At 38.6% G+C, this 19,488-nt stretch overlaps 1 protein-coding gene across 1 annotated transcript; it reads right to left on the reverse strand.

Annotated features, from left to right (window-relative positions):
• Positions 1 to 10,778: 10,778 nt before the first annotated feature.
• Positions 10,779 to 12,662, reverse strand: LOC126694326 (uncharacterized). The gene is made up of 4 exons (XM_050390531.1): positions 12,479 to 12,662; positions 11,673 to 12,067; positions 11,554 to 11,624; positions 10,779 to 11,505 (listed from the first exon to the last, which is right to left on the reverse strand). The coding sequence occupies exons 1-4, from the start codon at positions 12,660 to 12,662 to the stop codon at positions 10,779 to 10,781; spliced, it is 1,377 nt and encodes a 458-aa protein (XP_050246488.1).
• Positions 12,663 to 19,488: the final 6,826 nt, after the last annotated feature.

Below are 19,488 nucleotides of genomic sequence, written 5' to 3' on the forward strand. Positions count from 1 at the left end.
TTTATGAAGCCTAATTTGTGTTGAAAAGCTATGCATAAACATTTAGGGCTTGTTTGGATTGAGGGAGAGAGATGGAAAGTAGAGTAAAATTGGTTGAAAATTAAGAGTAGAAATCAATTTTTGATTAACTCTACTCTACTCTCCCTCCCTTCCCCACAATCCAAACAAGCGCTTAGTTTTGCAAGACACAAATAGTGTTGGAAATTTTTCAAGAAAAGATGGAAACTGTTCTACATCATACAACATTCATGTGACATGCCACCAAAATTTAATAAACAATAACCCTTACTCTGTCCAATAACACAATAATTCACTCTACTAATGACATCATGAAGTCTGATATACTAGATGTAGTCATTTGCTAAAGATTCTTCAAATGTACAACACATTAACACACTTGAAAAAAGAAAGAAGAGTAAGTTTGCAATTAAAAAACAAAGATTATTATTACAAAGACCTTCAATAGGCCACTGGTACTTTACTATGTGAGAATAATTTTCGAACCTTAACTAGTACATTATATAATAAAGAAGTAGTTGTAAGTCCAACCTATTTGGCTCATTATTATTTTAATTTTTTTACTATTATCAAGCTTAAGGTCTTGAAAACTTCGTAGATAACTGTAAAGAAGGCATGACATTTTATGGTCATGCAGAACAAAAAAGTTACTTTCTACTCAATAACCATACAATGTGAAAGGTTCTGGATGAAGGCATTGATGCTGGTTTCAGATGATCGTCCTTTTGTAATTGCATGTTGACACACCCGTTGAAATTCGCTTGCTTTTGTCCTAATTTCTTTCACTTCATCATTTTCCAAATTCATAAATTTCTGTACTAGCCTTGATATTTCCACTCTTGTCACCAAATTGTCCATTCCTATATCTTGCTTCACCCTCCACCTAGTTTTCCAATCTTCCACAATTAGTTTACTATTCAAGATTTGAGCAAAGATTATGGGAAATGTAACAAAAGGAAGACCACATAACATTCATTCTCGAGTGGAACTCCACCCACAATGTGACAAAAAGCCCCCAACAGAAGAATGAGATAAGACTCTCAATTGATTACACCAAGGTACTACTAATTCTATATGACCACAGAGCTCTTTCAATCTACTAGTATCGTCACGCGCCACCCAAAAGAATCTAACACTACTATCACACAAACCAATTGCAATTTCATCCATTTGGGCAATAGAAACTGAAAGAAAACTTCCCATTGAAATATATAGAACGGAACTTCTAGGTTGGCAATCTAGCCAATGTAGATAGTTATTGTCATTGTGGTTTGTGTTTTCACCAAAATCAAAGTTAGGTAGGATTTGTCCCATAGCATATACCAAGAATCAGAATTTTGCTTTTAGAACATTGAATACTTTGGATTCAAGCTCATAAATGGAAGTTAATGAGAGATATTGTGCTTTGTTTACACATGAAAAAACTTCAAGAATCCTTTGCATTGTTTGTTGGTTTCTCCCATCAAAAGGAATATTCTTTAATTGTATGGAGGAAATTCTAGGGATGTAATCTATATGCACCTCGGATTTTGCTCACATAAAAAAAAAAACCAATAGTATCAATAGAAATCCACAATTGGATAAACATAATCCTGGTAAAAGTATGATAATGAAGAAACTATGTTAATTGGTAATTAGTTCACTTATTTTTCTAGCCATTTTGAAGTTTTGTTTGAGTTACAATGAAAATAAGGTTGACTTATTGTTGAATTGGATCTTTTTTCTGAAGTCGCTATAAGGGTTAAATCTCATAGGCAAAAAATAATAAGCAAAAATAAAACTAAAACAAAATTTGGTTATAACATAAGGCTACTACCAACAATAGGAAGATTATATGTGTCCTTGTCATATGCAATGCACCTGAAAATGATTGTATACAATCACTTAAGTGTGATTTAGTAAGTAAACACATGATATTTTCTTATTGTTGGTTGTAGCCAAATTTTACCCAAAAAATAATCCATCCTCTAATTTGTCAAGGTGTTCTCTCCATTTTCATAATTCCATTGCTTTTGTTCAGTAGCTATAGCTTCATTGTGCACTACCAAATCAATCTCTTTGGTAATCTTTCAAAGAAAAGAAAGAAAAACCACCCCTCATGCCCAGGGGGAAAAATGATTTCTATGAGAAACCAAGAACGTGACCAAGGAATCATAACAAAATTATGATTTCATATTTGGAAGCCGTAAAAAAAAAAAAAAAAAAATCAACATTAAAGATTAAGAAATATAATAATAATCAAAATTAAATTCATGCATGAAAAATAGAATTGATATCTATTCGACATTAACAAAACATAAAAAGAAATAAATAATGATTGTTTCTTTATAAATTTTCTTATCTAAATAAACATGACAAACTTATATTTGTAGATACAATTCAAGATCACACTTCAAAGAACTAAAATCAATTTCATTAATTTCAATTTGGGTAGATTTTGTATCAGGATTTTTAAAAATTGATCAAATATCAATTTTAGAGGTTGGCAATTTATGGCTAGTAAAATATGGTACAAGTATAATACGGTAAATATATGGATGATTATATTTCGGCATCTTTTAAAAAATTACTTTTCAAAAACTCCACATAAATATACAGAAACAGATAAAAAAATAGTACATGTAAGGACACAAACGGACCTGCGGCCCAAAAATGACCAGACAGTGGCCCAATGAGCCCACTACAATAAATTTGTTAGAGAATGGGTAGGATATTGATTATTGGATGAGCTAAAGTTAATCACAATGAGAAGAAATGCTAAAGAAATGATTATGATCACACAACTACGAAGAAAAAGGGATCCTCAGTCAAGCTAGAGGAAGATCTTTTATATATATATATGGGGTTTTACTTTCTCTTTTCTACAAGTCTGTCTCCTCTTCTTTTTTTTCTCTCCCTTTCTAAGGATCCTCATTTTCCTTTTATATTTACACATAAATTATCTTAATCCTACACTTGGAGGGTTGAGATTGCATCCCCAGGACTTCTGTCTTATCTAGAACATACTAGTAAGCTTTTGCCTTACAATCGGAGTTGTGTCGCCACTATTCATGGTCATTTCCTCATTAATGTGGCCAGAGGAGTAGTTGTCTTGCATTTAATGCGAATAGGTATAGCTTCCACATCCTTCTTCTTTCACCCTCCTCGTATTCTGTGCCAAGTCCACCTTCTTCCTTCTGCGATATTTTAACTTCATGCATTTCGCTTGGTTACTCCTTGTCCCCAGGGTCAACTAGTCCTCGTCCCGTGGTTATACTATGCTCGTCCCTGAGGTTCGAAGTGCACCCTCTGAAATTCCTCTGGCAACTCGTTTAAATGGAATCTGGGATCCTCGACTGATGAAGCGTGAATTCGTTAGTTGAGATGGGAGATGGAACCGGCCTCCTGTCAGCGCGAATGTATCCTCTAAGATGGTCACCGGTGTGGTGCCTGTCACAACACCTCCGATGCCAAAGTTAGAACAGAAAAGCACTTTGTGAAATGAAATGGATAAGTAAGACAATAATAGGTGTTTCTTAGAGTGTGTATGTACCTTCTGTTGACAATGTGAGGGCTTTATATATGTGGCTTTGGTTGCTAGCCGTTGTGGTCATTAATGCCTTTCTTAGTAACGCATCTTGCCCAATAATGGGGCTTTTAATAGGTTCCCAACGGTCTGCCTGGCTGGTTTTATAACTGCCCAAGTCATCGATTCACTACATTGAATGATTTCCCTGTCCTCGTCAGTGATGACTGGTTTCTTCGTCATTTAGGACGACTTCATCATGAGTGTTGGCTTCGTCTATAGGATGTAATCTCGTCATTCCCATCAATTGCCCCCCAGGTTCTGTGGTCGTCTATGACGTGTCATGAGGACCATAGAAGATGAAAAGTTTTCCTAAGCTATCTATGACTCTTGGGGTTTTGCTCCGAATTTAATGCGTAGTGGCGGCGCTACACGCAATGTGGCCACATGGCACGTACTGATCAGTGGAGTTAATGGCATGACCCTTGGGTTTCCCGCTTTTTCTTCTCAGTTTTCTTGGGTCTTGGTTTCAAAACTTTTCCTTTCCTTCACTTTAATCTTTTGTTCTGAGTTTTATTTTTTCCGTTTATTCTTGCGACCGCTCCGACCTTGCTCCGGTGATATCTTTCGAGTTTTTCTGGTTTCAATTGTTCATTCTTTAAGGTACGTTCCTCTTTTCTTCCTCTTCCGTTCCCCTTTCCTTCATAATCTTTTTATGAGTTCCTGATTTTTTCTTTGCCCTTTGCTTTTGCTGTTGTTGTGTTTGATTTTCGAGTTTTTAGGATTTTATTCCCCTTTTCATGGTCAGTTCTTTTGAGGTTAGGGTAGCTTGCCCCTCGGTCTCTTTCTTTTTTGCTCACTTAGGGGCGGCTTTGTGCGTTTCCGGTGACTTTTTCCCTTTGTTTGGGGACTTTATTTTTGAAGGTTGTGGGTTGAGTGTAGTTTTAGGGGAGCTATCTCCAATATTAGGCCAGTCACTTGCTTGGTTTGAGGGTGAAACGAAGAGGATGTCGGAGGTGAGATCTAGCGAACTCGAAACTGGGTTGTCGTCCAGCGAAGGCCTTAGTGGAGGGCGATACGGCCGTCTCCGCCCCTCATCCAGTTAGGGATTTTTACGCCATTGGGGAGGCTTGTGGGCTGGATGCTGATATTGTAGCTAGGTTCAAGGATAGATTTCAGTTTCCTGAGCGGGTTCGTGTTCGTCGGCCTGGTAGTGAGGATCGGGCCTGCCACTTCTTCCCCGGTGAGGTATGCTTCTACGAGGCTGCTTTCACTTGTGGGCTTAGGCTACCCGTCCATCCATTGGTGATGGAGCTTTTGGATTACTTTGGTATTTCTCCTGGGCAACTTATGCCCAATTCATGGAGGATAGTGATCAAGGTGAGTGAGCTCGTCTACCTTTACCGTCTAAAAGAGTCAAAAGAGTATGGATATTATGAGTTAGTCCCTTGGGCGAGGAGGACTAGGATCGTCAAGGGTTTACCCTCGTCATTCAGGTATTGGAAGTCCCGTTTCTTTTTCGTGTCCGGGGACGATTTTGAGACCCCTTCTAGTGAGGTTTAGGGTGATATCCCAAGGTTGCTTCGTCGGTGGGGAACCCCAAACTTAGGTGCGTCAATGTTTCTCCTCGTCCGTTAATCTTCATTTTGCTTATGTGGTCATCTCTAACCCCTTCATTCGTTTCTTTGGCGGTTAAAAGACATCCCAAGTTAAAAAGCAAATAACAGGGTCGTGTTGAAAAGGCGATAGAGTACGCTAGGTCGATTGAAAGTTGGGAGGACCTTGTAGACCCACGGACGCTTGCATTCTATTGCCTAGGCCTAGACCCATCTCTCTACATCTTGCGCAACATCGACATTGAGGGAAAAAAGAGTAAGTATTAACTTCGTCAGTATTGATTTTCTTGTGTGTACTTGGATCTCTAAGGTTTTTTTTTTTTTTGGTAGAGATGACGACCAGGTTTAATAAGGATATGTACGCCAAGATGAGGTCCAAGAAGGCGAGCCTTTGGCGAATATTGGGAAAAAGGTGGTCCGCGTCACGGGGAAGGGTCCGTCCGTTCTCCCAGCTACAAAGACCACTCCCATCGTCTCCAGAGTTGAGAACGTAAGGACGGCTTCTCTGGCTACCTCGGTTGAAGAGATCCCTACCCCTTCCTTGAAAAGGCAACGAGTGTCGGGTAAGGAGAAGGAAAAGGAGAGAGTTGGTTCCTCTTTCTGGGATGACGAGGGTACGGCCGTGGAGCAGGCATACGGTGTTGTGAATGCTGAGGACCTCAAGGTCTTTTCCGAGGCGCCACTCAACGCAGTTGCGAGTCAGTACGTGCACAAGATCGTCCAGGTAAAATACTTCTACATTTTCTTCGTTCCCCTTCTATTTTTTTTTTTTTACTGACGGACTTGGTTTCCTTCATCAGGTGTTGGGGGAGAGTCTTCACCTTGCTTCAGAGTGTCTTACTCAAGAGGCTAAGGTGGCGTCTCTAGCATCCAAGATGGAGGTTTTGGAGAAGGAGAACTCCACGTTGAAGAAGAAGCTTATCGATTCAATGGACGAAGCTGCCACTTTGAAAGAAAACGTCAAGGCCTTGAATGCCGATCTTAGGGTTGAGCGTCAGCTAAACTTGGAGAAGGACGACCAGCTTCAGGCGGCCAAAGAAAAGCTCAAAACCATCGCTGCTAGGTCTGTCGAAGCCTTCCAGAAAATTGAGGAGTACGCCACAGTGCTCTTCAGTTGGTATTTCAAGGGCTTCGAGCTTCTGCGGAGGTACCTCATCAAGCATCCTACTGGAGTTGACCTGCCAAACCTAGACCTTGAAGTGGTGGATCAAGAGATGGCGATGGACGAGGCTGCCCAGTCTTCGGCCCCTGAAGGTGATGCCCCTAAGAAGACTCCTGGTGATAACACCCCATTTGGTGACGCCCCTGCCATTGACGATCCTTCTGGTGACGCTCCCACTGACGCCCGGACCTGACACTTATGAAAAATTTTATCTGTTGTGTGTGCCCATTATGTTTTGGGCTTTTTGTACATCTGATAGCAGTTTTTTTTTTTTTTTTTTTAAATCTATTTTGGGAACAATGTTTATTGGCCCAGTGTTTATGGGTCTTTAGAAAGAACAAGGATAATTGCCCGTTGTTTTTGGGCTTTAATTGATTTTATGATTTCACACTTACCTGCTTATATGATTGTACTTTGTTGGCACTTGACATGTTTGTGGTGTTTTGAGCTCGTCCGTATCTCGCCCTTAGCAAAACTTTTAACTGTGACCCTTTCCCTTCTTTTGTCATTGATTTGATACTTAGTCTGCAACTCACCATCCTACAGAGAGGCTTGAGTACAGCCTGAGTTTTATTTTGATTTATTGCAAGGTTCTTATCCCTTTTTTATTTTTTTATTTATTTATTTTTAATTTTTTTACGTGGATTCGTCGGTACTTGTGCCCGCCAAAGGATTCTGCCTGCGTCAGTAACTTACATCCGTTAAGGCGGAATCTTGTTACTTAGCCCTTTGGCTTCCCCCCTTTCAAGGGATTTCGTCATGCCTGTGGCTTCTCTAGTAACTTACATCCGTCAAGGCGGAATCTTGTTACTTAGCCCTTTGGCTTACCCCCTTTCAAGGGATTTCGTCATGCCTATGGCTTCTCTAGTAACTTACATCTGTCAAGGCGAAATCTTGTTACTTGGCCTATACCCATTTAAGGGGTTTTGTTAGGTTTATGAATTCGTTAGTAATTTACATCCGTCAAGGCGGAATCTTGTTACTTGGCCTATACCCATTTAAGGGGTTTTGTTATGCCTGTGGCTTCGTTAGTAACTTACATCCGTCAAGGCGGAATCTTGTTACTTAGCCATTCTGTGGCCTTCAACCGTTATAGGTATCGTCAGTAACTTACATCCGTCAATGCGGAATCTTGTTACTTGGTCATTGCATGCCGTACGATTGACTAGACCTGCTTACACAAAGACATTAGATGAATAACTCTTTTATTAATTTCAAGAATGAATATATTTGTTTTTTACATCTATTAGTGGTACTTCTTTAAATGCTTAATGTTCCATGGTCAAGGGAGTCTTTGTCCGTCCATGGTTTCTAGGTGGTAACTGCCTTGTCTTGAGTAGTGAATGACTTAGTAAGGCCCTTCCCATGTGGGACCCAGCTTTCCTTGGGTAGGGTCTTTAGTTGCTGTGGTGGTCTTGTGTAGGACAAGGTCTCCTATGTCTGGTCGTCTGAGTTTAACCCTCTTATTGTAGTATTCGGCCATCTTCAGCTGGTACTTTGTCATCTTACTGGAGGCTTTGTCTCTTACTTCGTCCAGACAGTCTAGGTTGAGTCGCAGTTCATCGTCATTGCATTCTTCGTTGAACGTCTCTCGTCTGATGCTTGTTCCTCCTACTTTGACCGGGATTACTGCTTTAGTGCCATAGGTAAGCCTGAAGGGGGTCTCTCCTGTTGGGGTTCTCGCCATGGTTTTGTAAGCCCACAGGACATTAGGTAATTTTTCTGGCCAGACACCCTTCGCATTGTCCAGCTTGGTTTTGATAATCTTGAGTAGCGTCCGATTCGTTACTTCCGTCTGCCCGTTTGCCTGAGGATGCCCCGGGGACGAGAACTGATTCTTGATTCCAAGGTTTGAACAGAAGTCTCTGAAGCCTTGGCTGTCGAAATGCCTCCCATTATCTGATATAATCGTCAAGGGAATCCCGAACCTGCAGATTATATTCTTCCACACAAAGCTCCGAATTCTTGCCTCGGTGATTGTTGCTAGAGTCTCTGCCTCAACCCATTTTGTGAAGTAATCAATAGCAACTATTAGGAATTTTACCTAACCTTTACCTTGGGGTAGTGGGTCGACGATGTCGATCCCCCATTGTGCAAATGGCCATGGGGAGGCTATTGTCGTCAGTCTCTCTGCTGGAAGCCGTTGTACATTCCTGTATCGCTGTCACTTGTCGCACCTCTTGACGATTTCAACAGCGTCCACCTGCATAGTCGGCCAGAAATAACCTGTTCGTATTACCTTGTTTACCAGGGATCTGGGGCCGACGTGGTCGCCGCAAACTCCTCTATGGATTTCTTCTAGTATGTATCTAGCTTCTTCTTCGTCGACACACTTCAAGTAAGGTATGGAGAAGCCTCTTGTATAAGGCGTCATTAAGGATCGTGAACCTGGCCGCCTTCTTCTTGATCCTTTTAGCTTCTTCTGTGTTCTGAGGGAGGTGCCCGTCCTGGAGGAAAGACATTATGGGCGTCATTGGGGTGTTTCTAGACTTCCATCGCCAAGTCCGTGTTAATCTCCCCTTTTTCTGACGACGCTAGTTTCGAGACTTCGTCTGCCCCCATATTCTGACTTCTTAGGATCTACACGAACTCCATTGTATCGAACTCCTGAGTCAGATGTTTCGTCAGCCTGAGGTATTTCTGCATCCTCTCTTCCTTCGCTTCGTACTCCCTCCTGATCTGCCCGATCACTAGTTTTGAATTATTTTGGATTAACAGGTTCTTAGCTCTAAGTGCCTTTCCAAGCCTTAATCCAGTCAGTATCTCTTCGTACTCAGCTTCGTTGTTGGTAGCCGAAAATTTTAGTTGAACCCCATACTTGAGCATCTCTCCGTCGGGGGTGGTTATGACGACCCCTATTCCCCCCCTCCTTTGGGCTGACGAACCATCAGTTTGTATCGTCCATCTCTTAACTCCATCGGTAAGGCTGTCTTCGTCCGGAAGGGTGAACTCTGTGATGAAGTCCGCCAAAGCTTGCGCCTTGATTGCTGTTCTGGGATGGTACTCGATGTCAAATTGACTAAGTTTAATCGCCCACTGGACCATTCTTCCGGTTGCCTTAGGTTTGTTCATCGATTTCTTGATTGGTTGGTCCGTCATCACGAGGATGGGATTTTCCTGAAAGTATTGCCTTAGCTTGCGCGAGACTTAACGCAAACGTGATCTTTTCAATCCGTGGATACCTGGACTCAGCCCTTTGGAAGGCTTGGCCGGCGAAGTAAACTGGGAGCTGCTTCGTGCCTTCTTCTCTAATCAAGGTTGCACTTATTGCTGAAGTTGACACTGCCAGGTATAAGTATAGGTCTTCCCCTTCTTTGGACGGGCTTAAGAGGGGTGGACTACTCGGGTAACACTTTAGTTCCTGGAACGTTGCTTCACATTCGTCGGTCCAGGCGAAAGCCTGCTTCAAGGTCTTGAAAAAGGGTAGACACTTGTCTGTAGCTCTAGAGACAAAACTGTTTAAAGCTGCTATCTTTCCTGTGAGCTTCTGAACTTCCTTGACGGTCCTGGGTGACGCCATGTTGATTATGGCTCGCACTTTCTCTGGGTTTGCTTCTATTCCTCTTTGGGACACCATGAATCCTAGGAATTTCCCTGAAGCTATCCCAAAAACACACTTACTTGGATTCAACCTCATCTGGTATTTTTTTAGGGTGGCAAACGTCTCCTTCAGGTCGTCCAGATGTGTGAGCTCTTCCTTATTCTTGACGAGCATATCGTCCATGTATACTTCCATGTTCCTTCCAATCTGTTGGCCGAACATTTTGTTCACAAGCCTTTGATACGTAGCTCCGGCATTCTTTAATCCAAAAGGCATTACCTTGTAACAATAGAGTCCTTGACTCGTGATGAAGGCAGTTTTCTCCTGGTCTTTCTTAGCCATCCTTATCTGGTTATATCCCGAGAAAGCGTCCATGAACGTCAGTAACTTATGCCCGGCTGTAGAGTCCACAAGCTGGTCTATTCTCGGTAGAGGGAAGCTGTCCTTCGGGCACGCCTTGTTCAGGTTTGTGAAGTCTACACACATCCTCCATTTTCCACTTGCTTTCTTCACTAGGATGACGTTTACGAGCCATTCAGGATAGTATACTTCCCGGATGAACCCCGCCGCCAATAGTTTGGTAACTTCATCTGTAACTGCTTGATCTCGTTCTGGGGCGAAGACTCTTCGCCTTTGCTGGACGGGTTTCCGCTCCGGATCCACATTCAACTTATGCTGGATGACTTCTGGAGCTATGCTCGGCATGTCCTCGTGGCTCCATGCGAAGACATCTATATTCTCTTTAAGGAATTGGATGAGTCTTGTTCTCATCTCAGGGTTTAGCGCCGTCCCTATCTTTGTCGTCTTGTTCGCTTCTCCTTCAACCAGTTCCATTGTTTCCAGGGCTTCCATTTTTTCTTCGTCCTTCTCTTCAATCATCCATGTGTGGTTCTCCTTTGCAGCTAGGACGGCTTGATAACACTCTCTGGCCAGGACTTAATCTCCTTTTACTTCGCCGACACCCTTATCTGTTGGGAATTTCACCTTTAAACAGTAGGTGGACGTGGCCGCTTTCCATTTGTTAAGCGTGGGCCTCTCAATGATGACATTGTAGGATGAGGGGCAGTCCACCACTAGGAAATCTAACTGATGGGTCAAGTGCACCGGGTAGGTCCCCACCATCACTGTTAACGTCATTATGCCCTTGGGGTATACCCTGTCTCCGCTGAAACTAACGAAGGGAGAGTCAAATGGGTGCAATCTCCTTAGATCTAGCCTCAGCTGCTGGAAGGCAGGGAGGTAAATGATATCTGCGGAGCTATCGTTGTCCACAAGGATCCTCTTGGTATTGAATCCCTCTATATTCAGCATTATAACCAAAGGGTCATTGTGGGGCTGCTTCATTCCCCTGGCGTCCCCTTCATTAAAGGACACGTCCCGGTCTGTTCGTTGTTGCTTAGACGGAGGTATCGTGTGGATACTGTTTACCTGCCTCTGATATGCTTTCTTGAGGGATTTAAATGATCCTCCTGAGAAGGGCCCTCCTGTAATCGTCTTTATCTCCCCGATCACATCCTGTGGAGGTTGGGACGAGCGGTCATCCTGGGAAGAGGACCTATGCTGGCTTTTATTACCATCCTTGAACTTACTATATTCCCCTTTCTTCACATACTTCTGTAATTTCCCTTTCTGTATCAACTCCTCTATTTGCTCCTTTAGGTCCCTACAATCTTCTATGTGATGTCAGTGATCTTTGTGGAATCGACAGTACTTGTTCTTATCGTAGATGCTAGGGGATGAGTGTAATGGTCTTAGCCATTTGAGGTAGTGCTCGTCCTTGATCTGCGTTAAAATTTTGTCAACAAGCATAACCAAAGGAGTAAATCTTACCGTCCGAGGACCTTTATCATCTTTTCTCCTGTTCTCGTCATTGTTCCGACGATCTGGGCGCTCCCTCTTTTGACCCCTATGATCGTCTTCCTTCTTTGCCTTGTCTCCTGGCTTCTTTACATACTTTATAGCTGCTAAAGCATCTTCTGCATTCATGTACTTCTGTGCCTTCAGGAGCATTTCTGCTATTGTTTTTGGTGGATTCTTTGCGAGGGAGGCCACAAGATCTCTGGATCTCAGTCTCGCTTTGAAGGTCGTCAGCTGCACCTTGTCATCAGCTTCGTCCACCTCCAGAGTCTCTCGAGTAAAGCGTTTCACGTACAACCTCAGAGTTTCCTTCTCTCCCTGCCTAATGGTGAGTAAGTGGTCCGCCGACCTCTTTAGACGCTGCCCTCCTATGAAATGACGCAAGAAGGCATTGCTCAACTACTCGAAGTTGTCTACGGACGAAGTCGGCAACTTTGTGAACCATTCCCTTGTAGCTCCTTTGAGAGTAGTGGGAAAGGAACGACACAGTATCTCGTCAGGTGGCTGTTGAAGACCTAGAGTCGTCTTGAAGGTATTAAGGTGATCCTGAGGGTCTCTAAGTTTGTCAAACGGCTCAAGTTGAGGTAAGCGAAACTTCGTCGGTACATGGCATTCAAGTACCGTCGAGGTGAAAGGCGAATCCGTGACCTTTACCATTCTGTCTATGCTTCGATCCATCTTCTCCTTAATGGCGTTCCTCAGTTCGTCCATCTCCTTCCTCATTTCTCGAAGGAGATCTAAATTCTGCTCATCCGGAGAAGTTGGCCTCTAATGGATACTCATCTTGTGGCTATCCCCTTCTCCCTCCAGGTTATCTTTGGACTGGTTCTCTTCCTGTTGAGCCTGTTGGACCTGCTGGAGTTGTAGCTTCATTTCTTGGTTTTGCTTGGTGAGTTCTTCAATGGTGGCCGCAAGAGCTTGAACTTGCTGGGCCAAGGATGCAGAATCTGGATTGGGTTCCATTTGAATGTAGAGGGTTAATGGAAACTACGTTCTCAAATATGAATCTGAAAATGTCGTCCCCACAGACGGCGCTAAACTGATGAAGTGTGAATTCATCAGTTGAGATGGGCAGATGGAACCGGCCTCCTGTCAGCGCGAATGTATCCTCTAAGATGGTCACCGGTGTGGTGCCTGCCACAACGCCTCCGATGCCAAAGTTAGAATAGAAAAGCACTTTGTGAAATGAAATGGATAAGCAAGACAATAATAGGTGTTTCTTAGAGTTTGTATGTACCTTCTGTTGATAATGTGAGGGCTTTATATATGTGGCTTTGGCTGCTAGCCGTTGTGGTCGTTAATACCTTTCTTAGTAACGCCTCTTGCCCAATAATGGGGTTTTTAATAGGTTACCAACGGTTTGCCTGGCTGGTTTTGTAACTGCCCAGGTCATCGATTGACTACATTGAATGATTTCCCTGTCCTCGTCAGTGATGACTGGTTTCTTCGTCATTCAGGATGACTTCGTCATGAGTGTTGGCTTCGTTTATGGGATGTAATCTCGTCATTCCCGTCATCGGCCACACATTACATGTATGATACGGGTATGTTATGTTTATTTTTTATTAAAAATTGTAACAAAAATATGTAAAAGATTTACTATATATATTTTTTTATAGATAAAAGCAAATAATCTTTGTATCATAACATTTTAAACTCTTGCTAAGTGCGACTCAATCCTTAGAAGATCCCAACAAATTTTAAAGTTTTTCTAAATTTTTTTTGATAAGAAGATAGCAACTTTCATTAAGAATGAGATAAAAGCAATACATCTTAAGCCAAAGCAAATTCAATCATATAAAATTCAAAATTTTCAAAGAATAATGTTAGAGATATTACAAATTTAACTATATAGGTCTTATAAATTGATGCATCACTAATTATAAAAAGTAATTCAAATACTCATTATTATGCACACCAATCACGTTCATTGGCTCATCGATTATTAAGTTTTTGTATTAGGAGTTAGGGGTATGTATGGGTCAGGTTGAGGAGTTTTTTCAACCCAACCTTCTATGGTGGGTTATAAAAATCTAACCTAACCCAACCCATCACAGGGGTCCAACCCAATCCACATGGATCGGGTTGGGTCAAGTTGGACCCATGGGTTGGACAATTTTTTTTTAATTACTATTATTATTATTAAATTGAGCATTAGAACAACACCACCACAAATAAGAGCAAATTTATAACCAAATAATCATGAGCATAACACCAAACAAATACAAACTATATGAGAAAAACTTAGGGGTTGGGTTTTATTTAGGAAGGGGGCAAAAAAGTAAATAACAAATTATATAATATATTTAAAAATATATTAAATATAGGTGAGTTGGGTTGGGTTAAGTGGATTTGTAAATCTCATGACCCAAATCTAACCCAACCTAATGTAAAAAAAAAAAAAAAAAAATTCATAACCTAACCCAACCCACCAATCCTTAAAAACCAACACAACCCGGTGGGTTGAGTTGGGTTGGGTCAGGTTGGTTTTGGTGGGTTGGTGGGTTTGTTGTACACCCTTATGAGGAGTAATGCTATATTCACAACAATTTCATAACAAATTCTTGTTGGCAGATTGTTACTGTTAATGGTGAATAAAAAAGTGATATTAGTAAGGATAGAGATTATAATCAATACCAACTTACTACCTAGACTTTATTATAAAATTTTTGTGAAAATAATGTAGATGTAACATAATTAATTTATGTTGTAGTAGTATTAGTTATTTATTTATTTATTTATTAAAGAAACTAAACATGATTATTTGGGCATTGGAAGCATGAGGCATAGATTTGGGATTTGTGTTTTGTGTTTTGTTGTCACTTTGTTTTTAATTTTTGGGTTATACACTTGAAATATATTAAACATGACATGCTCATTCTCTTGGGTTTAGTGTTTGACATGTGTACGTTTTTTTTGATATTTTTAAAAATATTTTATATCTCTTATCTTACGCTAACCACTGTCAAGTTTCAATAAAAGTTGCTTTTTAATCTCTTTTATAACAATCTGTATAACTCGCCGACTTGTCCGTAACTAACGCGTGATGCATTGATGTATGTCTAGCCTCATAGTAATGCGTTTAATTCTGTATGTTTGCAGTTGCACATAATACATAAGATGCGAGTAATTTTAATTGTTACGCACGTACGTGCATTGTACAGGTACAATACGTGTACTTACTAACTATACTACGTTATTAATATTGGCTTCTTAATTATTATTTTTTTTGAAAAAGTCAAATATTATAGTTAGATTTCTCAAAATATACAAATTAAATAGAAGTCATATTTATTACATTATTATATGTCCAGTATTCTTCTAAATGGAAAATTAATTAAATAGTATTGCCACATTAAAAATAAAATAAAATAAACTCAAACACATTAATCTTTGCAGATTGCAATGGTTGCTCTCCTTGGTAGAACCACTTGAGGACGTCAAGATCAGTGATTGTTGGTGGACATTGGCGGTTGTCCTTAAAGGATGAACTAACTTAACGGCGTAGGTTATGAGCTAACTTTTAAGAATTTGTTAAAGGTAAAAGGCTTTTTTTTTTTCTTTTTTTTTTTTTAAATTTTTTTTGGGAGGGAGCCACAAGTATGGATCATCTATCTACCATATATTATGGGTCCCTTTAAGTTAAATTTAATTTGTGTGTTTGTTTAGACCCCTTAAACCAGATTGTTTAACCTAATTCATTAACCAAGTGATTACTTAGATTAATTTTCAAATCTAGGTTAAACACAAATAAATCATATCATGCAAAGATGCGGAAAAGTAAAAACACCACTATATGATGACCCAAGAAAAGCAATGAAACTAACCGTTTCAAGGTAAAAACTTAGGGAGGATTTGACCTAACTATCCTCAAGGTAAACCAAATCCACTATAAGAAAATTGAAGTTTTTACAAAAGATTTAACCCTAAATCTAATGCTACCTCATGTAATAACTTACTGACACAACCACGTGCAAACTTCGAATCCACGGACTCTTTCTCTTCTTGGATTTATAGCAACACAAGCCGCCTTGCTTGTGACTTTGAGATCCCACTCCAAGGTTTCAGATCACCTTCACTTGTTGATCTTGATGCAGCAACTATGTTCTACCAATGCTTGATTGTAATTTTGGCTCTGGTAGATTTTTGTGTAGTTAGAAGGTACAAAACCTCTCAAATCTCACAAAGAGTAACACCCAAGTCTTCTTCAGCACCCTCAAAACGTGGCTAGGGTTTTTCTTTTATATGTGGAGAAGTTTAAATGAAACCTTTAACATTTTCACAGGCTTTGGGCCTATTTAAAAATTCTGCAGAAACTGTGCCTGCAATTTTTGATCGGTCGAGCCTAATTCTTGATCGGTTGAGAAAGGCAGAACTTCACTTTTCTTTTCTACAATCAGCTAGACTTCACAACTTAAAACAACCTTATTTAAGCATTGCCTAAACACCTAGTCTAGACATGTTTTGTTCTCGGTTTGCCAACACAATATAACAATGACTCTAAATATTTAATTCTAAATCTTTAGAACCTAACAAATTTTACTACTTATCAGGAATCCATGCTATAATTTTGGATTCAAACTTTAAATTATTTTATATATTTATAATCTATATCTATATGCAATATAAAATAAAATAAAAATGACTTTCTATTAATTTCTTCTATTATTGCCACATAAACTTTTAAAACACATTTTTTTTTTCACTTCATTATTCTAATATGTATTTTTTTGTTGAGTTTGAATTCTATAAGGATTCACTATAAAAGCTCTTATATTTATCGTTTACATTAGAATTTTGTCATATTATATTTTCTTTAAATAATATAATAGATTCAATTCCATTAACAAACACAATCATATATTATGAATATCTTTTAATAATACATATAACTTGCCAACTTGTCTGTAACTAACGTGTGATGTACTGATGTACATCTAGCCTCATAATAATGCATTTAATTATGTATGTTTGCACACAATACATAAGACACGAGTAATTTTAATTATTACGCACGGTACAATATGTGTACTTACTAACTATACTACATTATCAATATTGGTTTCTTAATTATTTGCATTTTTGTTTTCTTTTGAAAAAGTAAAATATTATAGTTAGATTTCTCATAATATACAAATTAAATAGAAGTCATATTTATTACATTATTATATGTCCAGTATTCTTCTAAAAGAAAATTAATTAAAATAGTATTGCCACATTAAAAATAAAATTAAATAAACTCAAACACATTAATCTTTGCAGTGGTTGCTCTCCTTGGTAGAACCACTTGAGGACATCAAGATCAATTATTGTTAGTGTACATTCATGGTTGTCCTCAAAGGATGAACTAACTTAAGGGCGGAGGTTATGAGCTAACTTTTAAGGATTTGTTAAAGGTAAAAGGCTTTTTTTTTTTTTTTTTTTTTTTTTTTTTTTTGTTTTTTGGGAGGGAGCCATAAGTATGGATCATCTGTCTATTATATTTTATAGGTCCCTTTAAGTTAAATTTTATTACTTATTAGGAAGCCACGCTATAATTTTGGATTCAAACGATAAATTATTTTATATATCTATAATCTAAATCTATATGCAATATAAAATAAAATAAAAATGACTTTATGTTAACTTCTATTATTGCCACATAAACTTTTAAAACACATTTTTTTTTTTTACATCATTATTCTAATATGTATTTTTTCGTTGAGTTTAAATTCTATAAGAATTCACTATAAAAGCTCTTATATTTATCGTCTACATTAGAATTGTCATATTATATTTTCTTTAAATAATATAATAGATTCAATTCCATTAACAAACACAATCATATATTAAGAATATCTTTTAATAATTATGAAAGTCTATATTTAATTTTTTTTATTATAAAAAAAACATAGAGAAGATAATATTTTGTTACTTTTGTATGCATTGCAAAGATTACTAACTAATTTATAATCAATAATTTTTAATATATATAAAACCAAAGCAAATTGACTTTTGGTTGAACAAATAATATTGTATTATGTAAACTTTTGAGAACTTACAATTTTAAACATCATAATTTTAATATATATATATAATTAAATTTAAATTTTATTTCATATTTAAACCTACTATTAAATTCTTAGCCCATCATATTTCTTCAAATTATAGAATTTATAGTTTCATATATAAATAAGCCATAATTAATGACTATTAAAAACTAAATCTTTGCTTGGACTGTGTTCTATACCATAAAATGGTAAGGTGGGTTATCTTATTATTGGGATTTTTGTTTTCCAATGATGCTTTTTTTTTTCTTTTCTACTCACATATTAAAAAAAAATTTTGAAATTTTTTATTTATTATTTACTAAGAAAACAAAGTTGTAGAAGGAGAGATAAGCAAAAAGAATTTGGCTAAGTGAACTTATTGAAGTGACGACGGCAAGAGAAAAAACCGAACTTGTAGGGCAGAATTTGCTAAACAGCATCTTTTTGGAAAAATATTAGCAAAAAAGCATGCAGATGAAACATTTTAGTAAGTTAGACTGCTTATTTTTTTTTTAAAAAAAGTGGAACTCGAGTCTATGAAACTTGAGTTCCTTAATGTAACTCGAGCTACCTAGACTCGAGTTCCAAGTGCGTAAAAATTATACACAAGGAACTCGAGTTTAGGAAACTCGAGTTCTACTCAAATGGAACTCGAGTTTCCTAGACTCAAGTTCCACGTTTTTTTTTTTTTTTTTTTTTGGTTCATTTCAGACTTCACCTAAGAGGAAATTGAGTTTGAATGGGTTGGAACTCGAGTTCCAAAAACAGTCCAACTTACTAAAATGTTTCATCTGCATGCTATGTATCAAAATTTTTTCTAAAAAGCTACTATTTGGCAAATTTTTCCCAAGCTTGTAGTGTCCCCATGAATGAATTTTTGCTGAGTTCCACCACTTCCAACTGATAGTCAACCCGTCAAAAGACGAGTTTGAGAGATACCCAAATAAAGAATTGTGCTTTAGAGCGAGTTCAAGCAAGTTTGGTGGGAGTGACCCAGTGAGTTTGTTGTAACTCAAATTGAGTCGCAGGGACGGAATTAGGATTCATACCTTGGGGGGGGGGGGGGGGGGGAGCAAAGCTTGAAACCAATTTTTTTTTTTTTTTTTTTTTTTTAATGAAAATAAAAACTAACATCTATTTCATATTCAACAAAATACTACATACAAAATAAGTATTTCTTAAACATTTCATATTATAAAACACATCAACAAAGTATAACATACAAAATAAGTGTTTCTTATTTTGTGCGTGATTATTGTTTAGTCTATATTTATTTATTTTTGTAGTTAAAGGGGCATGAATTTTTATTTATTTATTTATTTTCTTGTAGGTCAATATCTAAATATTTTATAGGAGGAGAGACAAATATATATATATATATATATTAGGCCAAATCTTAATTTTTTGTTACTAGTTTTTTATAAAAAAAAATTGGGGTGGGGGGGGGGGGGGGCAATGGCCCCCCTTTGCCCTAGTGTAGGTCCGTGAGTCGTCTCAAATTTGAAAGCGAGTCAATTGAGTTTGGAAGAAACCCAATTAGAGAATTGTGAGAAAGGTCCAACAAGTCAAGAGATAGGTTGGTAATGGATACAAGGACTGAGCCAGAGAACGAGTTGGGTCAGAGAGAGGGAGTTTGGAGGTTTGAAAGATGATAAGGATAAAAAGGAGTCTGGCCTCGGACCGACGGTTCTATGCGACATTCCATACGTAAGCAGACGGAGCCATAACAGACGATCTCTAAGGGTGACGGTCTTAATAGC

The sequence above is a fragment of the Quercus robur genome, chromosome 2 (assembly GCF_932294415.1).
Source record: "Quercus robur chromosome 2, dhQueRobu3.1, whole genome shotgun sequence".
NCBI lineage: Eukaryota > Viridiplantae > Streptophyta > Magnoliopsida > Fagales > Fagaceae > Quercus > Quercus robur.